We start from the raw sequence: 22642 nt of genomic DNA on the forward strand, positions 1-22642 counted from the left end.
GTGGAGAACACCCTTGAGAGGGAGGCGTGCGTTGGCGTCACACCTCTGGACTCCTCCCGCCCCACCCAAGACACCCAAGGTAAGTGGCATGCGACTGCGACCCTGTCCCCTATGACCGTCCCTGACCAAATAGGCTCACATAATGGCTCTTAGTCATGCCGTTGTTGCGCATCAGGAAATGCCCTGAAGCATTGTGGGAGATGTAGTATGTCCACAATGTAGTAGTACCACAATGCAGCCAGACAGGTTCCAAAGTACGCTAATCCACAGCCATCCAGGGAATGTCACCCAGCATGCATGTAACATCAGCACGTCTGACAGTCACATGCAACTAATGAGTATCCACTTACCCTCACAGGTGGCGCAGAAAGCAGTGACAGTGAGAGGCTGCAGATAGATGAGGAGGCCCAGGAGGAGGATTCTCAACCGGAAACCCAGGCACCAGCCCCTGCCGCTGCAACAACACCAGCAGCCAGGCCCCCCACCGTTGTGGCCCCTGCATCTGCCGTTCCAGCCGCAGCCAAAGCCAGGCACCCCACCGTTGTGGCCTCTGCATCTGCCGTCCCACCCGCAGCCAAAGCCAGGCCCCCCACCGTTGTGGCCCCTGCATCTGCCGTCCCACCCGCAGCCAAAGCCAGGCCCCCCACCGTTGTGGCCTCTGCATCTGCCGTCCCACCCGCAGCCAGAGCCAGGCACCCCACTAATGTGCCTCCAGTCCCTGCCGCACCAGCAACGCCTGCTGTGACACCACCTGCAGCTGGTGCTACGACATCTGGGCCAGCGACAGCGGCAACACAGCGGCCAGCCACTGTGACAGGCCAGCAGAGCAGGCGTGGGAGTTCTCGCCGTCACACCACAGCTCCAATCAGCAGGAGGGGCAATGGACAGCGCCATGCCTGTTTGAGCGTAGAGAGACGCATGCTCAGGATCCATCAGCGCCAGTCACAGCAGCAAGGTGCCATTCAGCTCCAGCTGCACAAAATTGGGCGCAATGTGGCCGGAGTGGGAGACCGCATGGACCGCATGACCGCGGCCATGGGCCGCATGACTGCAGCCATGGAGGCAAACACTGCTGCGATGATCAAGCAGCGCAGTGCAGCAAGCCGGCGCCACCACCAGCTCATGGGCCGGCTGGCCTCCTACAGCAGGTCTAATTATGTGGCTGCAAATGCCACCTCACAGTTGTCGCGCCGGTCACTCACACAGCAGCACCAACTAGTTCAGTGCTGTGAGGACATCACCAGGGTCCTGGAGCACCTAACCACCGCGGTAACGGCACTACACCCTCCTGCTCTACCTGCCACTGTAGGGGGTGACGATGGCAGTGAGGGGGCTTCCAGCGTCAGCAGCCAATCTGCCACACTAGTCCCGCCACTTAGGCGCAGCACCAGGGCAACGCCTGGTACAGGTGCCCCGGAAGAGGATGAGCCTCAGAGGCGCCTGGGCATAACGCGCAGGAGGCGCACTTGACTCTGTCAGAAAAACACTGGCACAGGCTGACTATAAGCCTGCCATGTACTTTCACACTGCAGTATGAAGGAATACTGTTAGTTGTAAATAGTTGTACTGATTACCTTTTTCTTGTGAATGAAACAAATATATTTATTTTCCAGCACACATTAGCCTTGTGTAATCATTACATTTTGCATGCAATTGTGATATGTGGGGTGGGGGAAGAGGGTGGGCTAGAAATTGTTCTCTGTGATGTGGTTGCGACGTCTGTGGCCTTCAGCTGGGTTCTCCCCGCGTGCATGGTGCGCATGTGCTGGTGGCCGGTCGTCCCCTTCTGATTCACTGCCTGAGATCTCAACAGGTATCCGGCGCTTGGTTGCAATGTTATGAAGCATTGCACAGACAGCCACAATGCGGCAGCAGGCAGCAGGACTGTAATACATGGCCCCACCTGTCTTGTGCAGTATACGGAACCTGCTCTTGAGCAGGCCAAATGTCCTTTCTATACAGTTCCTTGTCCGGATGTGCGCAACATTGTAGCGCCGTTGCTGAGGTGTGGCAGGGTTGAGGTAAGGGGTCAGGAGGTATTCCCGTAGGGCGTAGCCACTGTCACCTGAATGAGAGGAGCAGATGTTGATTGCCTGTGCAGCGCAGTGACCTCATTGCAATGTGACATTGTCGACAAAGTGTACTTACCAAGTAGGTGTCCTTCCCTAAACTCTCCCCTGAGCAGTCGTGTGTGGAGTCCGCTGTGCCTGAAGATAAAGGAGTCATGGGTACTCCCTGGGTACTGGGCGACAATGTCAGTGATGATGGTCTTGGCATTGCAGACCATCTGTATGTTGAGGGAGTGGTAGGACTTCCTGTTGCGGTACATATACTCCGTGGCAGCTGGTGGGCAGATGGCGACGTGGGTACAGTCTATGCAGCCGAGGACATGGGGAAAATGGGCTACATTGTAAAATTGAAGTTTTGTCAGGTCCAATTCCTGTTGGCTCGTGGGAAATGTGATGTGGCGGTGGAGCTGGGTGAGCATGGCGTCAACGAAAGTGTGGAGGCAGCGTGACATGGTGGGCTGGGATATCCCCCCAGCAGCCGCTACTCTGCCCTGGAAACTGCCAGAGGCCAGGAGGTGCAGGCTGCACAATACCTGCACATGTGTAGGCACCGAATTGTTTCGCCTTGTTGGGTGCTGCATGAGGGGGTCAAGTTCATGTATCAGCCAGATGATCATTTCCCCATTCAGCCTGTATTTAGCATATATCTGTTCTCTGGTTTGGCCCAGCAAGGTGACCCGCTGGCGGTAAATCCTTTCTTGCCTCATGCGTCTCCTCCGTGCTGCTCGCTGTAGCCTTCGCCGCCTCACCACCATGTACATTCCTGGCATTGTGGAACGCCTAATGCTGCTGCTGAATGTCCTTATGTGCGATTGGTCAGGCCTGGACCTGTTGGTGATTGGCCAACTGTTTTTAAAATTTTACTTAATCATGGCTTTTATGGTTACCACCTGCTTTGAGTTGTCCTTAATTTGCGCCGCGCAAAAGTGCGATTTTGGGCTTTTTCGCTATTGTATATTTTTCATGAATGCCGATAGAGAATATATTGCGTTTCGCTATTCATTTCGCAGATTCCGTGGTTGGTCGCTATTTCCGTATCGCTAATGCTCGACTACCGGGAATCTGCGACTATTATAGCGTAATCGCTATTATAATCGCTATTCTGTGTTTGCGAATTCGCTATTTTGTTCTTGAATGCCAATTCCGTATTTTGCACCCGCAATTGCATTTTCGCAGCCATTGCGGGCGCTATTTCGCTTCATGAATCAGGCTGTATGTTCTTTCCCTAAAACTGCTTTGAAGACCAAACCCAATTCGCACTTTCTGGCCCCAGGTCAGTCCCTTGTAAATGCTACCACCGGTACCCAGGGCACTGTGGGCAGGGAAGGCCCGTAAGGGCTGCAACACTAATTGTGCCACCCTTAGAGGCCCATTACCTTTACACTCACACACTGCCTTTGCAGAGTTTGTGTTTTGGTGTGTTAGACCCGTCTGCTTCTGAGAGTCCCCTCACCACTATGATTTCTTTTGTTCCCCTGTACCTCCCAAAATTTGTCGCTTTTTATTTGTCTGCCAGGACTTTTTATGTGTTGTATCATGGGGTTAGATGTTCCTTGACGCCCAGTTGCTCACAAGGGTTGTGGCACATATTTACAAGGCGCCTGGCCCAAACCTGTGGCATTACAAACTGGGGTTGTCAACCTGTGTAAATGAACTTAAAATGGTGGACACCCTTTTTCCTCATGTGAAGTGACTCCCATTGGAGCCTTCATGAACCCTGGCCTTTTGAGGTTTTGGCGCCCTTTGGTTGGCGCGCATTTCTGACAGGAATTCCTTTATTTTCCTCAGGTACACAAAATGGCTGCTCTAGAACCCCAGTACGGTGGCTGTGAGTGTCCTAAATACCCCTCAAGAGTGCCATGTCATTGTCACAGCCCGAGAAGGTTCTAGAACCTTCTGGCTCCTGCCAGTACCCCAGGGCACTGACTATATATGGCCCAGTCCCTGACGGCCCTTTTAGATGATGATGAAGATGATGAAGATGATGAAGTTCAGATTAGAGAAGATATTCCAGATTGACACCTGCCCTGTTGACCCCTGAGGTGGCTGGTAGCGCAGGCAGTAGAGCAGCAAAGGGTTGCTGGCGTTGTGTCTGACTGGCGTTCCAGTCAGCTACGTGAGAAGTGATCTAGCGCCTACAGCGCCTGCCCAGCGAGTACCTCATTGCCCCCAAAGACTGTGGCCCGATTCGTGTGCCTCTCCGCCCCCCCGGTGGTGAACTGTGATCGACTTATCGAGTCGCGAGGCGAGAGCAAGTTCGCCGCGACCGCGATCGTCAGCTGTGCCCCCTTCGCGTCAGGTGCCTCTAGAGGGGAGCTCGGACGTCTCCGAGCCCCACCAGCGTAGAGCGCTTCCTGCGCAGATAGAAGGTGAGGTGGTGCGCCGGGGCGGGGAAAGGCCGGCCTTCGTTGGGCAGGACTAGCGTCTCTGCCACTCCCCAGTGACCCAGGAACTGTAGCTGTGGGCGGGAACCCCCCTGTATGTGGAAATCGGAGGGAGGGGTGTGGAGCCCCTGAGAGCCCCGTCGCTAACGAGAGGAGTGCTGTGCCCGACTGAATCGAATCTTGACTGCAGCCGATGTGAGGTGGGCCCGTTTCCTCATAGTGAATGCAGCGTTGAGAAGGAACTGTGAACCGGCATTTATTTGACTGTGCGCGAAGGTTGTGTGACCTCTCCGGCAGCCCGTTCGTCAGTCTAATGATTCTGAACTGGTGCCGCCTGTTCTCAAGTGGTGCTAAAGCCCGTAGGCGCGCATAGACTTCACCGGCAAAGCAGAGATCCTATACCAGTGACCGCCGAGTGCAAATGATGTATTTACTGTGTTTCCTTGCCTTCTAGATATACGCGCATACGCCTTGGGTGATTATTAAAGAGTCCCAAACCTTATTTTGTGCTCAGAGAAGCCGTATACCTGGTCATTGAAAACAGCATAAACTGTAAGAGTTATCTTTCCCATTTGAAACGTATTGCAGATGTAATGATTCAAAAGTATTTAATTGGTGGCAGCGATACCAGAAGAAACATGTGGTTGTTTATGTAAATGAACCAATATTTATTCTGATATTTATTCTGATATTTATTCTGATATTTATTCCGATACTCATTCCTGAAGTTATTCTATTTATTAATACTATTTATTACCAGAACTGTATGACCAATAGAAATGTATATGTGCTTTCCCAGACAACCCTATTTACAACAAAGAACTTTTATATAAAGGAATCGTATTTTTCTACAGCAGTGGTGTGGTGTCCTTCTTTTTGGTGTGGATGTACAAGGAGTTATTATTGGGTCAGAGCCGGCTTAACACTACAGCCTTCACTTGCCTTGTCACTTGAGCCAAGCTACCCCCTTTGTGATGGGCTTGCCCATCGCAGGTCCAACATAAAATTGGTGCTCAGCGGGTGGGATTGCGAGCCGTGCTTAATTTGAACCCCATAATAATTCAGTGTGCACCACAGGTACACACCCGGAGTTTTCTCCTAGCGGCCCTCAAATTCAACGTTTTGCTTTTTCCAAATTCTTTCCTGGAGGTGGGTGGAAGTGACCCTCAAAGTTCTTATCCTGGTCACCTACTTCGGGGTGGTGGTCCACACTTTTCACTGACAAGATGGAATTCGAAATGTCAGAGCTGGAGACCTATACTGTGGCACAGCTCAAGGATTTCTGTCAGGAGAGGGGAGTGTTGTCAGGCGAGGGGCCAAAAGAGAGGAGCTCCGTACTAGTCTGCGAGCATGGGTGGAAGCATACACGGAGGGAACGGTGGAGGAGGAGGAATCGGACAGAGGTACTGTCATTGATAGGACTGTGGAATGTCCCCCGGGGGTGGGTGAGATGTCAATCAGCCCCAAGGCAACCTCACGGGAGGGCAGCAGTGTGTCATCGAGAGGGTTGTCAGAAACCGAGTTAGCTGACAGGAGAGAGAAAAGACTGTTAAGGTGGGAAATAGCAAAAATGGAGTTGGAAGAAAGAAGGGAGGGGAGGAGGCTGGAACACGAGTTCAAGCTACGAGAGCTCGAATTCCAGACCCCTAACATCACTCCGAAGGGTGTCGAGTCAAAGGAATTTGCCTGGGAGCCCAGGCCCCATTTACCCAAGGACGTAGTCGCCAGTTATACCGCTGGAGATGACATAGCCAAGTGGCTGGCAGTCTATGAGGTCTCCTTAAGAGCTCATGGGATCCATGAGAAGCATTGGGGTGGTGGATTATACCGGTACATGCCTCCGACAGGTAGGGATGCCCTATTGGCCCTAGACCGGGAGGAACAGGTTAATTACCCCGCTATGAAGGTGGCGCTCATCAGGAAGTTTGGGTTGACCCCCGAGAAATACCGGCAAAGGTTTAGGGGCAGCCACAAGCTGAGCTCACAGAATTGGGTTGACTTCCTGGATTTTGCCAAGAAAGCCCTGGATGGGTGGGTCCAAGGTAATGAGGTGGAGGACTATCGAGGGTTGTACGACCTGATACTCAAGGAACATCTACTCGAGAAATGTCTTCCCGAGCTGAGGCAACACCTGGTAGACAGCAAACGTACTTGCCCCCGTAAGCTTGCTGAGGAGGCGGACATTTGGGCAAGTACCCGAGTGTCCACGAAGGGGACGGGAGGAGATTCTCAGAAGTCCGGACAGGGCGCTCCCCAGAAGAAAGAGGGGGGAGATAACAAGAAGCAGGAGTTCTCCAAAGGCCCCCAAAATACCTTTAAGGGGAAAAGTTTCTTCTCCACTTCTAAGGCTAACCCGCAGAAGAACCCTAATCCTGGCCAGAGTCAGCAGCCAAGGGTTATCCATTGCTATGAGTGCGGTGGTATTGGACATTATAAGGGAGACGTGAAATGCCCAAAGAGACCACCCCCTCCCACTGGAGGAAAGGCCCCGGGAGTCGCTAGTGTAGCGCTCGGGGAGGAGATGCCCTTAGTTAAGGGGGGGGAGTGGGCGGGTGTCACCTTAGTGTCCCTGGGTGATCGGGAGGTGGTTCCAAAGATCCAGGTGCCCTCAAATACTACCAAGTATGGGCAATGGGTCACCATCAATGGCCATAGAGGGGAAGCTCTGAGAGATACAGGAGCCAGTATGACTATGGTAAGGAGTCATCTGGTGTCCTCAGAGCAGGTGATTCCAGGCGTACTTCATCCAGCCGCGATGGCTGACGGCAGAATGGGCCACTAACCTGTGGCCGAGGTTCCCTTTGAGTGGGGAGGGGTTGCAGGTTCACTTCGAGTTGCCGTAAGCCCCGCCGTGCCAGTCGAATGTCTGCTGGGCAATGATATGGAGCACAATGCTTGGAAGGAGGTGGAATACCGGACTCATACTGAGATGCTGAGTACACCTGATTGGGCCTGTGTGAGTACCAGGTCTGCGGCTGCTCGGGAGGAGAAGTCGCGTGGGTTGGAGCCTGGAACAATGGCCCACCCAGCTGCTAATGAGGGAACATTTCGAGGACAGGAGGAGCCTGCCTCGAGGTCCATGCCCCGTGAGACGGATAGGCCACCTGTGGAGGTGGACCCGGAGTCCGCGGAGGAGGACATGGTTCCGTTGGAGGACTTGCCTATCCCCGCTGAGTGGCGAGTGGAAGGAGGACCATCCAGGGAGGAACTGAGCAAGGGACAAAGGGAATGTCCCACCCTCGAGGGTCTGGATCAACCTGTGGTCTTTCTGTCACGAAGACTGCTTCCCCGGGAACAGAGGTGGAGTACCATCGAGCGGGAAGCCTTTGCGGTGGTCTGGGCACTGAAGAAGCTGCGACCATATTTGTTTGGTTCACACTTCCTTGATCAGACAGACCACCGACCCCTTCGTTGGCTCATGCAAATGAAGGGGGAAAATCCCAAACTGTTGAGGTGGTCTATCTCCCTACAGGGAATGGACTTTCGGGTGGAACACCGGCCCGGAGTTGACCACGCCAATGCAGACGGTCTCTCCAGGTATTTCCGCCTTAGTGTTGAGGACTCCCAAGGGGTTGGGTAGCTCTCCCCACTTTCATCTGGGGGGGACGCGTGTTAGACCCGTCTGCTTCTGAGAGTCCCCTCACCACTATGATTTCTTTTGTTCCCCTGTACCTCCCAAAATTTGTCGCTTTTTATTTGTCTACCAGGACTTTTTATGTGTTGTTTCATGGGGTTAGATGTTCCTTGACGCCCAGTTGCTCACAAGGGTTGTGGCACCTATTTACAAGGCGCCTGGCCCAAACCTGTGGCATTACAAACTGGGGTTGTCAACCTGTGTAAATGAACTTAAAATGGTGGACACCCTTTTTCCTCATGTGAAGTGACTCCCATTGGAGCCTTCATGAACCCTGGCCTTTTGAGGTTTTGGCGCCCTTTGGTTGGCGCGCATTTCTGACAGGAATTCCTTTATTTTCCTCAGGTACACAAAATGGCTGCTCTAGAACCCCAGTACGGTGGCTGTGAGTGTCCTAAATACCCCTCAAGAGTGCCATGTCATTGTCACAGCCAGAGAAGGTTCTAGAACCTTCTGGCTCGTGCCAGTACCCCAGGGCACTGGCTATATAAGGCCCAGTCCCTGGCGGCCATTTTAGATGATGATGAAGATGATGAAGATGATGAAGTTCAGATTAGAGAAGAGATTCCAGACTTGACACCAGATTGACACCTGCCCTGTTGACCCCTGAGGTGGCTGGTAGCGCAGGCAGTAGAGCAGCAAAGGGTTGCTGGCGTTGTGTCTGACTGGCGTTCCAGTCAGCTACGTGAGAATTGATCTGGCGCCTACAGCGCCTGCCCAGCGAGTACCTCATTGCCCCCAAAGACTGTGGCCCGATTCGTGTGCCTCTCCGCCCCCCCGGTGGTGAACTGTGATCGACTTATCGAGTCGCGAGGCGAGAGCAAGTTCGCCGCGACCGCGATCGTCAGCTGTGCCCCCTTCGCGTCAGGTGCCTCTAGAGGGGAGCTCGGACGTCTCCGAGCCCCACCAGCGTAAAGCGCTTCCTGCGCAGATAGAAGGTGAGGTGGTGCACCGGGGTGGGGAAAGGCCGGCCTTCGTTGGGCGGGACTAGCGTCTCTGCCACTCCCCAGTGACCCGGGAGCTGTAGCTGTGGGCGGGAACCCCCCTGTATGCGGAAGTCGGAGGGAGGTCTGTGAATCGTATCTTGACTGCAGCCGATGTGAGGTGGGCCCGTTTCCTCATAGTGAATGCAGCGTTGTGAAGGAACTGTGAACCGGCATTTATTTGACTGTGCGCGAAGGTTGTGTGACCTCTCCGGCAGCCCGTTCGTCAGTCTAATGACTTTGAACTGGTGCCGCCTGTGCTCAAGTGGTGCTAAAGCCCGTAGGCGCGCATAGACTTCACCGGCCAAGCAGAGATCCTATCCCGGTGACCGCCGAGTGCAAATGATGTATTTACTGTGTTTCCTTGCCTTCTAGATATACGCGCATACGCCTTGAGTGATTATTAAAGAGTCCCAAACCTTATTTTGTGCTCAGAGAAGCCGTATACCTGGTCATTGAAAACAGCATAAACTGTAAGAGTTATCTTTCCCATTTGAAATGTATTGCAGATGTAATGATTCGAAAGTATTTAATTGGTGGCAGCGATACCAGAAGAAACATGTGGTTGTTTATGTAAATGAAACAATATTTATTCTGATATTTATTCTGATATTTATTCTGATATTTATTGTGATACTCATTCCTGAAGTTATTCTATTTATTAATACTATTTATTACCAGAACTGTATGACCAAAAGAAATGTATATGTGCTTTCCCAGACAACCCTATTTACAACAAAGAACTTTTATATAAAGGAATCGTATTTTTCGACAGCAGTGGTGTGTTGTCCTTCTTTTTGGTGTGGATGTACAAGGAGTTATTATTGGGTCAGAGCCGGCTTAACACTACAGCCTTCACTTGCCTTGTCACTTGAGCCAAGCTACCCCCTTTGTGCTGGGCTTGCCCATCGCAGGTCCAACAGTGCAGAACTAAGTGAAGAGTCGACATGGCACACATCCCTGTGTACCATGCCTACAACCCATGGCCCTGGCATAGATCAGTCACCCATCTAGCTGGGTGCACTATACCAGTAGTGAGGGAACAGATGCAAGAGCCCTGTACCCCTACAGTATCTAAGTCCATTCTTAGACATTGTAAGTGCCCTTGCATAATCATTTTTAAATTGAATCTTTCATTAATTTTAATTCTCGTGACTTATTGTGTTTGGGGGGGATCCTACTTATTGTTTTGTGGCATTTACCTGGGAGGAGACCAATTCCCGCAGTAAGCTCCCCGCCATAGCCAAACTGCCTGGAAATCATAGAGTATTATTAGGAAGCGTGGTAGAGAGGTAGTGTTAACCCTCTCTCCCATAGAGTTGTGCGTGGCGCCAGAGCTCACGGGTCGAGTGTTCAGAACTCCGACGCCTCAAATGTCAGCTGTAAAGTGGGCTCAAAGCAGACATGCCAAAGGCAAGCCCGTCTGCGTCCATCCGTGCCCGGCCGGGCCCAGGGGCCAGGGACCGTGCCCAATTACAGAGAATACATTACTCCAAGTGGCAGCTTCTATTGCTTGGACAAGCCCTGACACCATGCAGGGACAGGGGGGGCTACTGGAATCGCATGTCGAGGGATTACAGGTTTGCAAGATCTGTAAACATATGCCCGAGTAAAAGCTCAAATTCGGTAACGCATTAATCAGCCCCAAAAAATGGTGAGCTCGGTCGAGGCTGGGCAGGTGTGCTTTCTCCCCATCTCTAAAATCATAAATTAGCTGTGATGCTTGATGGAGGTCTTTGCATCCATGAATTTCTTGAGCGCAATCCCTGTGTGGTTCCTATGACCAGTCTCTAACCTTAAACAAGAGGCATGTGAATATTCACCATTTTCAGGAGCAGGAAAATTCATCACCGCAAACTACAGTGCCAAATAATTCAAAGCTGTTACATGGTAAATATATTGACAAAATACAGACTGTTGTTTATTCAAATTGGAGAAAAATGTCGTAATAATGTGAAACATTCTTAATTATACTCCAGCTGTGAGGGCGTGGCTAATGGCCAAACATAGCAGACGCACTCTGAGGGGGCTCCAACACCACACCCGACAAATCTAACTACATCAGGGTGGGGAGCCAGTCACATCCCTCTACTTCCGCCTATCCAAGCTACATACTGAGAAAATGACATTGCATGCTTTGAAGAGATCTTTGCTGAGACCCTAACCCTGTGGTGTGGTGGGGCCAGAGAGGACCGTGATTCATGGAGCGGCGCAACTTGGAGATGTCGCCTGGAGTGGCTGTTCTGCCGGGCCGCAGTGTCCACAAACTTGCAGCAGAGAGTGGGAGCAGCCTCCTGACTCTGCTGGCAGTGACCCCGCTGGGCCTTCTTGGAGGCACGGCACTGGGCAAACTGGCTGTGGGCGATAACCACGCGTGACTTTGAACCCTCATCTGCATTGTGGCAACTGGTCTCCCGAGCTGGTGCTGAACCAGCCACCACCTCTGGAGACGGGATCCTAGGCCCACTCCGGGATTACATTGATGAGGCCTTTGGTGGATTTGGTGAAAGTGTAAAGAACCTCTGTTGAAACACATACGTGCACTATGGCAGCCACAGATGGCTCTCTTTACTGCACCTATTCAATACTCCTCCATGGACTGTTGCCGCATCCATTGTGCTTGCTACCTCAGAGCCTGATGGGGGTGACTTGCACGTTGACTGCCGCCACATGTGCTGCAACCTTGTACGGGGCACAGGGCGAGACGCCCGCAATAGGATACTTATTGTGAACTCACATAGAAGCCCCGCCGCACACACACTAGCGCTATGCAACGTGTTCCTGCCTTTTACAAACTATGATGGAGAGCTCACTCAAGGGGCCCCGGTGCCTTTCGGCGTGGTGGCAAAGTTACAAACACACATGGTCACTGAAGAAAACTCTTCTCTTCTGGCCCTTTACGCAGTGCAGTGTAGGAAAGGCACTATACATTCTGTCGGAGAGTAGAATCTGCTTACTATGGTTACCCCCACTTTTTGCTGTGCTTCACTGATTTATCGACTTTAGTCTGGCTGGGGCCCTGCTAACCAGGACCCCAGCCTAGCTGCTTCCTCTCTAAATTGATTGCATATACATTAGGTACACTCCAGATTGGTTACTGGATTACCCTTGTGAGTCCCTACTATATGGTCCCTGGTACCCCAGAGGCCTACCAGGGGCTGAAGCATGTATTATGCCACCCCTGGGAAACCTTCCAAAATGGCACCACAGGTCTGCTACTGCAGCCTGGGTAAGGTGGTGCTTGTACCCCTTACTAAGATGTAGGTTACCTATATCTACCTTATATATAGACACATAGTAACCTATAAGTCACTCGTATAGCACGCCTTGACAATCCTGAAGGCAGAGTACTTGCTTTTGTGTGAGAAGGTGCCCAATCATAAGCTGAGCCCCTCTGCAGATTTTGGAATCACTTCCTTATAACTGTTCTGTGATACAGCCATCCCATATTCCCTTAAGTGCATTATAACCTTGCAGTAAATGCTAACTTTGGAATTGCTGCATCAAAACATGTCGTGTTTGGTGTCAAACACTTTGGAATCCTACCCCTCGCCAGTCCTGGCGGTGGGGGTTGAATTCCACCCTTCTAGAGGGAGAAGACATGTACACATGTACCTGACCGGTAATAGTTTAAAAGAGCCCCAGCATCACAAAACGGATGCTTCTGCCACAGACACGAGTCTGACCTCCTGCTGCTGGACGAAACTTCAGCAGGGGAGGCCTGGAAATTAGGTTTCCTGTCCAGGGAGGTGTAACCACCACCCCAGACAGGCTTTAGTGTATTGGGGTAGGGTGGGTTCATTCAGTGAATGCTTTTCAGACAGTGCCTGGGGCATACAAGGTGTCCCTGTGCATACCCTAGTTCAAACCGGTTGCAGGGGCACTCAGCCCCAGCTCTGGCGCAAAACTACACAAAGGGGAAGGGGTGTAATCACCCCTTCCCCAGGTCCTCCCATAGGTGGGACCTTAGAGTTAGTCCAACCCCTAAACTTAGTAGAAGTATAGGAACCCAGTCCCTAGGACTTTAGATTACCCTGGACGAAACTCTGCAACATATATCCTGGAACTTCGACATTCTATTTCGACTAGAAGATGGAAGGATCTCCTTGGGGTGAAGGAGTGACTCCCCTGTTCAAACAGGCACCAAAGAAGCATCTTGCCGGTCTGCATTTCCAAGGCTCCCGCCGGATCCCGAAGGATTTGCGTCACAGGACACAGACTTCCAGACATCTCTGAGGCACGCACTGATCTATTTCCATTATATGCTCTTTGTGATCCGTAGGGCACACGTGCTTTGCAGCAGGCACATTAACCCTCTGTGCTACTTTATGAGGAGTCACAACTTGCACTAAACAAAACACCGATCTCTGCAGCAGGTCCATCGATCTCCAGAGAAGTCTGGACACTTTTATGGTTGCCATAAAGTTTCTGGAGGCCAGGGATGCTGCAGCAGGTGCTTGTGAAACGTATTGTACTTGAAAACACGCCCCAACCTCAAAAGTCAGCGCCTGGTGCAGTGGCACCAACCTCACCAACCAAGGGCCGGCCCTGCACACAATCACTGCGGACTGAGAAGAGGCAAGTGTCCGAGGATCACACAAGACCCTGAGCTACTGGAGTAAGATAAGTGTCCGAGGGTCACACAAGACCCCAAGCTCCTGGAGTGAGACAAGTGTCCGAGGGTCACACACAAGACCCTGAGCTCCTGGAGTAAGACAAGTGTCCGAGGGTCACACAAGACCCTGAGCTCCTGGAGTAAGACAAGTGTCCGAGGGTCACACAAGACCCCGAGCTCCTGGAGTGAGACAAGTGTCCGAGGGTCACACACAAGACCCTGAGCTCCTGGAGTAAGACAAGTGTCCGAGGGTCACACAAGACCCTGAGCTCCTGGAGTAAGACAAGTGTTCAAGGGTCACACAAGACCCCGAGCTACTGGAGTAAGACAAGTGTCCGAGGGTCACACAAGACCCCGAGCTCCTGGAGTGAGACAAGTGTCCGAGGGTCACACACAAGACCCTGAGCTCCTGGAGTAAGACAAGTGTCCGAGGGTCACACAAGACCCTGAGCTCCTGGAGTAAGACAAGTGTTCAAGGGTCACACAAGACCCCGAGCTACTGGAGTAAGACAAGTGTCCGAGGGTCACACAAGACCCCGAGCTCCTGGAGTGAGACAAGTGTCCGAGGGTCACACAAGACCCCGAGCTACTGGAGTAAGACAAGTGTCCGAGGGTCACACAAGACCCCGAGCTCCTGGAGTAAGACAAGTGTTTGAGGGTCACACAAGACGCCGAGCTCCTGGAGTAAGACAAGTGTCCGAGGGTCACAAAAGACACTGAGCTCCTGGAGTAAGACAAGTGTCCGAGGGTCACACAAGACCCCGAGCTCCTTGTGTAAGACAAGTGTCCGAGGATCACACAAGACCCCGAGCTCCTGGAGTAAGACAAGTGTCCGAGGGGCACACAAGACCGTGAGCTCCAGGAGTAAGACAAGTGTCTGAGGGTCACACACAAGACCCCGAGCTCCTGGAGTAAGACAAGTGTCCGAGGGTCACACAAGACCCCGAGCTCCTGGAGTAAGACAAGTGTCCGTGGGTCACACAAGACCCTGAGCTCCTGGAGTAAGACAAGTGTCCGAGGGTCACACAAGACCCTGAGCTCCTGGAGTAAGACAAGTGTCCGAGGGGCACATAAGACCGTGAGCTCCAGGAGTAAGACAAGTATCCGAGGGTCACACAAGACCCCGAGCTCCTGGAGTAAGACAAGTGTCCGAGGGTCACACAAGACCCCGAGCTCCTGGAGTGAGACAAGTGTCCGAGGGTCACACAAGACCCCGAGCTCCTGGAGTAAGACAAGTGTCCGAGGGTCACACACAAGACCCCAAGCTCCTGGAGTAAAACAAGTGTCCGAGGGTCACACAAGACCCCAAGCTCCTGGAGTGAGACAAGTGTCCAAGGGTCACACAAGACCCTGAGCTCCTGGAGTAAAACAAGTGTCCGAGGGTCACACAAGACCCTGAGCTCCTGGAGTAAAACAAGTGTCCGAGGGTCACACAAGACCCTGAGCTCCTGGAGTAAGACAAGTGTCCGAGGGTCACACAAGACCCTGAGCTCCTGGAGTAAAACAAGTGTCCGAGGGTCACACAAGACACTGAGCTCCTGGAGTAAGACAAGTGTCTGAGGGTCACACAAGATCCTGAGCTCCTGGAGTAAGACAAGTGTCCGAGGGTCACACAAGACCCCGAGCTCCTGGAGTGAGACAAGTGTCCGAGGGTCACACACAAGACCCTGAGCTCCTGGAGTAAGACAAGTGTCCGAGGGTCACACAAGACCCTGAGCTCCTGGAGTAAGACAAGTGTTCAAGGGTCACACAAGACCCCGAGCTACTGGAGTAAGACAAGTGTCCGAGGGTCACACAAGACCCCGAGCTCCTGGAGTGACACAAGTGTCCGAGGGTCACACAAGACCCCGAGCTCCTGGTGTAAGACAAGTGTCCGAGGATCACACAAGACCCCAAGCTCCTGGAGTAAGACAAGTGTTTGAGGGTCACACACAGGACCCCGAGCTCCAGGAGTAAGCCAAGTGTCCGAGGGTCACACAAGACTCTGAGCTCCTGGAGTAAGACAAGTGTCCGAGGGGCACACAAGACCGTGAGCTCCAGGAGTAAGACAAGTATCCGAGGGTCACACAAGACCCTGAACTCCTGGAGTAAGACAAGTGTCCGAGGGTCACACACAAGACCCCCAGCTCCTGGAGTGAGACAAGTGTCCGAGGGTCACACAAGACCCCGAGCTCCTGGAGTAAGACAAGTGTCCGAGGGTCACACAAGACCTCGAGCTCCAGGAGTAAGACAAGTGTCCGGGGGTCACACAAGACCCGACCTCCTGGAGTAAGACAAGTGTCCGAGGGTCACACACAAGACCCGACCTCCTGGAGTAAGACTAGTGTCCGAGGGTCACACACAAGACCCTAAGCTCCTGGAGTAAGACAAGTGTCCGAGGGTCACACACAAGACCCTGAGCTCCTGGAGTAAGACAAGTGTTCGAGGGTCACACAAGACCCTGAGCTCCTGGAGTAAGACAAGTGTCCGAGGGTCACACAAGACCCCGAGCTACTGGAGTAAGACAAGTGTCCGAGGGTCACACACAAGACCCCGAGCTCCTGGAGTAAGACAAGTGTCCGAGGGTCACACAAGACCCCGAGCTCCTGGAGTAATACAAGTGTCCGAGGGTCACACAAGACCCCGAGCTACTGGAGTAAGACAAGTGTCCGAGGGTCACACAAGACCCTGAGCTCCTGGAGTAAGACAAGTGTCCGAGGGTCACACAAGACCCTGAGCTCCTGGAGTAAGACAAGTGTCCGAGGGTCACACAAGACCCCGAGCTACTGGAGTAAGACAAGTGTCCGAGGGTCACACAAGACCCCGAGCTCCTAGAGTAAGACAAGTGTCCGAGGGTCACACAAGACCCCGAGCTCCTGGAGTAAGACAAGTGTCCGAGGGTCACACAAGACCCCAAGCTCCTGGAGTAAGACAAGTGTCCGCGGGTCACACAAGACCCTGAGCTCCTAGAGTAAGACAAGTGTCCGAGGGTCACACAAGACCCCGACCTCCTGGAGTAAGACAAGCGTCCATGGGTCACACAAGACCCCGAGCTCCTGAAGTAAGACAAGTGTCTGAGGGTCACACAAGACCCCGAGCTCCTGGAGTAAGACAAGTGTCCGTGGGTCAGACATGACCCCGAGCTCCTGGAGTAAGACAAGTGTCCGAGGGTCACTCACAAGACCCTGAGCTCCTGGAGTAAGACAAGTGTCCGAGGGTCACACAAGACCTCGGGCTCCTGGAGTAAGACAAGTGTTCGAGGGTCACACACAAGACCCCGAGCTCCTGGAGTAAGACAAGTGTCCGAGGGTCAGATACAAGACCCTGAGCTCCTGGAGTAAGACAAGTGTCTGAGGGACACACACAAGACCCTGAGCTCCTGGAGTAAGACAAGTGTCTGAGGGACACACACAAGACCCTGAGCTCCTGGAGTAAGACAAGTGTCCGAGGGTCAGATACAAGACCCTGAGCTCCTGGAGTAAGACAAGTGTCCGAGGGTCAGATACAAGACCCTGAGCTCCTGGAGTAAGACAAGTGTCCGAGGGTCAGATACAAGACCCTGAGCTCCTGGAGTAAGACAAGTGTCTGAGGGACACACACAAGACCCTGAGCTCCTGGAGTAAGACAAGTGTCTGAGGGACACACACAAGACCCTGAGCTCCTGGAGTAAGACAAGTGTCCGAGGGTCACACAAGACTCTGAGCTCCGGGAGTAAGACAAGTGTCCGAGGGTCACACACAAGACCCTGAGCTCCTGGAGTAAGACAAGTGTCCGAGGGTCACACAAGACTCTGAGCTCCGGGAGTAAGACAAGTGTCTGAGGGACACACACAAGACCCTGAGCTCCTGGAGTAAGACAAGTGTCTGAGGGACACACACAAGACCCTGAGCTCCTGGAGTAAGACAAGTGTCCGAGGGTCACACAAGACTCTGAGCTCCTGGAGTAAGACAAGTGTCCGAGGGTCATACAAGACCTCGAGCTCCTGGAGTAAGACAAGTGTCCGAGGGTCACACACAAGACCCTGAGCTACTGGAGTAAGACAAGTGTCCGAGGGTTACACAAGACTCGAGCTCCTGGAGTAAGACAAGTGTCCGAGGGTTACACAAGACTCGAGCTCCTGGAGTAAGACAAGTGTCCAAGGGTCACACAAGACCCCGAGCTCCTGGAGTGAGACAAGTGTGCTAGGGTCACGCACAAGACCCCGAGCTCCTGGAGTAAGACAAGTGTCCGAGGGTTACACAAGACTCGAGCTCCTGGAGTAAGACAAGTGTCCATGGGTCACACAAGACCCTGAGCTCCAGGAGTAAGACAAGTGTCCGAGGGTCACACAAGACCCCGAGCTCCTGGAGTAAGACAAGTGTCCAAGGGACACACAAGACCCTGAGCTCCTGGAGTAAGACAAGTGTCCGAGGGTCACACAAGACCCCGAGCTCCTGGAGTAAGACAAGTGTCCAAGGGTCACACAAGACCCCAAACTCCTGGAGTAAGACAAGTGTCCAAGGGACACACAAGACCCTGAGCTCCTGGAGTAAGACAAGTGTCCAAGGGACACACAAGACCCTGAGCTCCTGGAGTAAGACAAGTGTCCAAGGGTCACACAAGACCCCAAACTCCTGGAGTGAGACAAGTGTCCGAGGGTCACACACAAGACCCTGAGTACCTGGAGTAAGACAAGTGTCCGAGGGTCACACAAGACCCCAAGCTCCTGGAGTTAGACAAGTGTCCGAGGGTCACACTCAAGACCCCGAGCTCCTGGAGTAAGACAGGTGTCCGAGGGTCACACAAGACCCTGAGCTCGTGGAGTAAGACAAGTGTCCGAGGGTCACACAAGACCCTGAGCTCCTGGAGTATGACAAGTGTCTGAGGGTCACACAAGACCCCGAGCTCCTGGAGTAAGACAAGTGTCCAAGGGTCACACAAGACCCAGAGCTCCTGGAGTAAGACAAGTGTGTACAGGTGGCAGTAGGGCCGGCCTTAACTCTGGTGGCGGCCTGTGCGACAATGTCTGTTGGCGCCCCCCCGAATGCGCACCTCTGCCACGGATTCCTTCACTAGCACCCTTCAACGGTGCCCCCTCAAGTCTCCGTAACCACTGACTCTCAGATTCATTTCGATTTATCGCACCTCTCATACCAGTGTAAGGTGTCAGAGCACTTTACATCACACACACATTGCACAGAGACAATGATATGTGTGTAAATCAGTGTATAGGAAATGTTACAACAGACAGGACCCCAAGGAGTAGTGTAGGAGTGGCATGCCATCGATGCTGGTAGGCAATATAGTTTAAGAGTCCTTATTCTGGTAAGGCGCTAATTCAGAATGTAAAACATAACATCATGGTTAGGGCTTCTCTTTAATAATAAGAATTGTTTTCTAATCAAATGAAGCCTTTGGGCAAGATTAGGATGATGAAAGACTGGGCAAAAAAGCATATAGCTCTAACATATACCTCGCAGTTTGCAGCTCTCTGATGACAGTTAATAGCTCAATGTTCTATATTAGAATTTTTACTTATAAAGGACAAGTAACAAAAGGAGCTCTCTTGAAAAAGCAGGAACCCACTGAGCTATTTACATTATATGCACTTTGTTATTTGCATCGTACACGTTCTTAGAAGCAGGCACTTTAACCCTCTGCGCTACCTTAGGATGAGACAACACTTCACCAGAGTTCCCTTGACATTTTAATTGATGCCTTAAAATTGCTGGAGGCCAGAAACGCCGCAGCAGGAGGTGCTTTTAAAATGATTATATACTTGAGAAAATGATGCCCCGACCCCAAGTCAGCGCCCGGTGCGGTGGCACCCATCGCACCGCCCTAGAACCAGGCCTGTGGTGTCAGTGCCAGGACAGGTGTGGCGACCTTACCGTGCACTCTGAGCTGTCCTGTGGCCTGATGTGCCCCCCCCGGGTCCATGTACATTAGCACGGTGTAGTTTCCGGTGTAATTCGTCTGCACATCTGTGATCCGCAGAGACCCGTCCGGGAGCAGAGACTCTCGGCCGGTGGATTGAAGACCATAGACAGGAGGAGGAGGAGGTCGGCTGCCATCGAGATAGAGGATGAAGTCATCTCTGCCCCCCCCTCCGCCCCTGAACCAGTTACAGTACACTACACGCCCCTTGTACCGCAGAGACAGGGTTACGGTGTCTCCCACCGCCGCGGTCACCACATCTGGAGTGATGGACAGCTGCGCCGCTGTGCACTGGAACAATGACGTCACCCAGACTGACGTCACCCAGGCTGAAAGAAAACACAGAAGAGAAACAACATTAGAGGCGCTGCGGCTGAACCCCAAAAACAACAGACACCAGTGGGTGCGGAGAGACAAAGTCGACTGTAACTAGAAGAATGGATTACACAAAACCATCACAATATCAGCGCAGAGCTGCAACTTCTACACTTGAAGTCCTAGACAACTTATCTTAAATACGCAATTATCCAACTAATTTGAGAAAAACTACCTGACTAAATATACATAATTGTTCCCCAGTTAATTCCATAATCCTATGCCAGGGTTACCATATAATACAAAATCTAAACAACAGTTTACCCAAGCTCCTGTAAACTCAGCCCATGTCCTGCTCTCACAGAGAGTGTGGTGTAAACAAGGCTCTTGTGTCTTCACCATCCTCGCTGTTAACTCAGTAACCGTGACCAGTCTCCAGAGTGTGGTGTAAACAAGGCTCTTGTCTCCTCACCCTCCTCGGAGTTAACTCAGTAACCGTGACCAGTCTCCAGAGTGTGGTGTAAACAAGGCTCTTGTCTCCTCACCCTCCTCGGAGTTAACTCAGTAACCGTGACCAGTCTCCAGAGTGTGGTGTAAACAAGGCTCTTGTCTCCTCACCCTCCTCGGAGTTAACTCAGTAACCGTGACCAGTCTCCACAAACCTTGGCAGCATCACTGACCCGAGACCCCTAATGGCCATTACAAAGGCTTCAGCATTTTAACCCATCAACCTTTACTTCTGAACAGACACAAGGGGGGCCATGGAGTGAGCTGTAGGGTCACAGAGGTGCCCACACCTACTATGAAAGACGCGTCACTTCCCCCACCAGCCCTGATGGCAGATATTGGCAATAACAGGGGTCTCATCTCATCAATTCCCTCCTCGAAGCCGCCTCACTGGACTGGATCAATAAATCTGTGGGTTTGGAGATCTGAGGGTCTCTGGAACAGAGTGACCTGCCTGTAGGTTCTCTCCACACGTAGGGCACATTTACTAAACTTTCACGCACTGCAGCGCATCAAGCAACGCTTCTGCGCTGCGTGAAAGGGAGGGAGCAGAAATACGCACTATTTACAAGGATATGAAGCATTCCAGCTCTCTCCTTGCACTGGTGCACGGTGTGCTGATAGCGCCAACGTAGGCACCATTGTGCACAATAGCGCCTGCAGTACAAACATGATTGTTTTGTGCAGGAAATTATAACTTCCTACAGAAATTAAGGCATCAAGACATGTTCTCTTTCTATGTGCGCTGCAGAATGCAGCTCCTGTGGAAAGATAAAATAATGAGGAGAAATAAAGATGCTTCTCCTCGATACACTCCAGTGTTCACACATTCCCTGGTTTACTCGTCGTTGTAACTATGGGAATGTGTCATCATCCATGGGGGGACGCATGGCAACACTCCACCCATATAATGCCCCGCAAGTAGAAATGCAGTGAAACGCAGCATGTGTAACTATATTGTGTTGCATTTCTTTACAAAGCTGTGTGATGTGCCACAAATCTCCCTTGCGCGGCTTTGCAAATCTTACTGTTGACTTTGCGTTGTCTCAAAGACCCCCACCACTGTTCCCCAAGGCCGTCCTTTTCTGGAGAGGGCTCTGTCCACCCATCAGGCTCCCGTCTCTACAACTTCCTCCCAGGACACACTCCCCAAGGTAGGAGCACTCTGGAGAGGGCTCCGAACACACATCAGGCTCCCTGCTCTTCACCTTCTCCCAGTTCATCTCCTTGTGGATCAAGGTCTCATGAAGGCCATGCAAAGAGGTGAATGTCTCCTAGATACCAGGGCACGTGGCTCCGATGGAGGTCATGGACAGTAAACAACTCTCACCCTGGAGATTAGGAGGCATTAGGTCACCTTATAACAATGGTTCACGAATAGTTCACAATTAGGACCAATAGTGCACACAAATAGTACACATCTTGTAACTGTAGTGCACTAACTGTAGGAACACTCACCCTGTGTTATTCCGTCACCTCTTTAATTCCCAACCTATGTTCTTGGAAGACTTCTCAAGGTATTTTAAGTGCATTAAACAAACAATGAAAGAACATATTAAAGAACAATTCAGAAACACGCCTGCCTCTTGTATCTCCCTGCCTACGTCATGCTTTCGTCATTCATGGGAGACATGGCTTTCCACAATCTTAGATTCTGGAGCTACCGACTTAGCAATTAGTAATGATGTGAGGTCAGTGTCCTCTATCTCTAGATGACGCAATGTGTGACCCTGGGAATCTCCTGTGTGCAGAAACTACAGGCACCGGTCATAGTGTCTCACTGTCCCTTGCCTCACCTGTGTGGATCCAGCCCCAGCCGCCATGAACTCGTCCACCCGGCCTCCAGCTCTTCAGGGAATTCACCATTGTGCGTCAAACACCACGAGCTGAGCTCACACTTGAGCTGGAAGAAGAGTTCAGTGTGGAGAACCCGCCCTGTGTCCTCACTCCCCTGTCTGCAGAGACAGGACTCCTGTGACTTTCACGATCTGATCCTTTCCTGTGTGCAGTGAGAGTGCCAGCTCTTGCCCTGTCTCCAGACGGTCCCCTCCAGCCCTCAGCTGCAGGGATGCCTCCTCCCCTCTCACCAGCTGTGACTCCATGGGCCTGTGGTTAGAGTTTGTCACTTTTCTAAGAAACACCTCTGCTTGGGTTTATTTCACCATCAAGTCAGTTCCTCTTCTCTAGCAGGAAACGGTTCCCTCGCATTTGGTTAAATTTTTAACTTTGCAAGCCTGCTA

At 52.1% G+C, this 22642-nt stretch overlaps 1 protein-coding gene across 1 annotated transcript in view; it reads right to left on the reverse strand.

Moving 5' to 3' along the window:
• Nucleotides 1–22268, reverse strand: part of LOC144768888 (uncharacterized) — a 130374-nt gene extending 108106 nt beyond the window's left edge. Inside the window, exons 1-2 of the mRNA XM_078652901.1 lie at nt 22199–22268; nt 19535–19894 (exon numbers count right to left, since the gene is read on the reverse strand). Of these exons, the coding sequence (XP_078509027.1) occupies nt 19535–19894; nt 22199–22268 (430 nt within the window). The remainder of the gene's footprint in view (nt 1–19534; nt 19895–22198) is intronic.
• Between the last annotated feature and the right edge of the window lie 374 nt (nt 22269–22642).

This window comes from Lissotriton helveticus, chromosome 7 (genome assembly GCF_964261635.1).
Source record: "Lissotriton helveticus chromosome 7, aLisHel1.1, whole genome shotgun sequence".
NCBI lineage: Eukaryota > Metazoa > Chordata > Amphibia > Caudata > Salamandridae > Lissotriton > Lissotriton helveticus.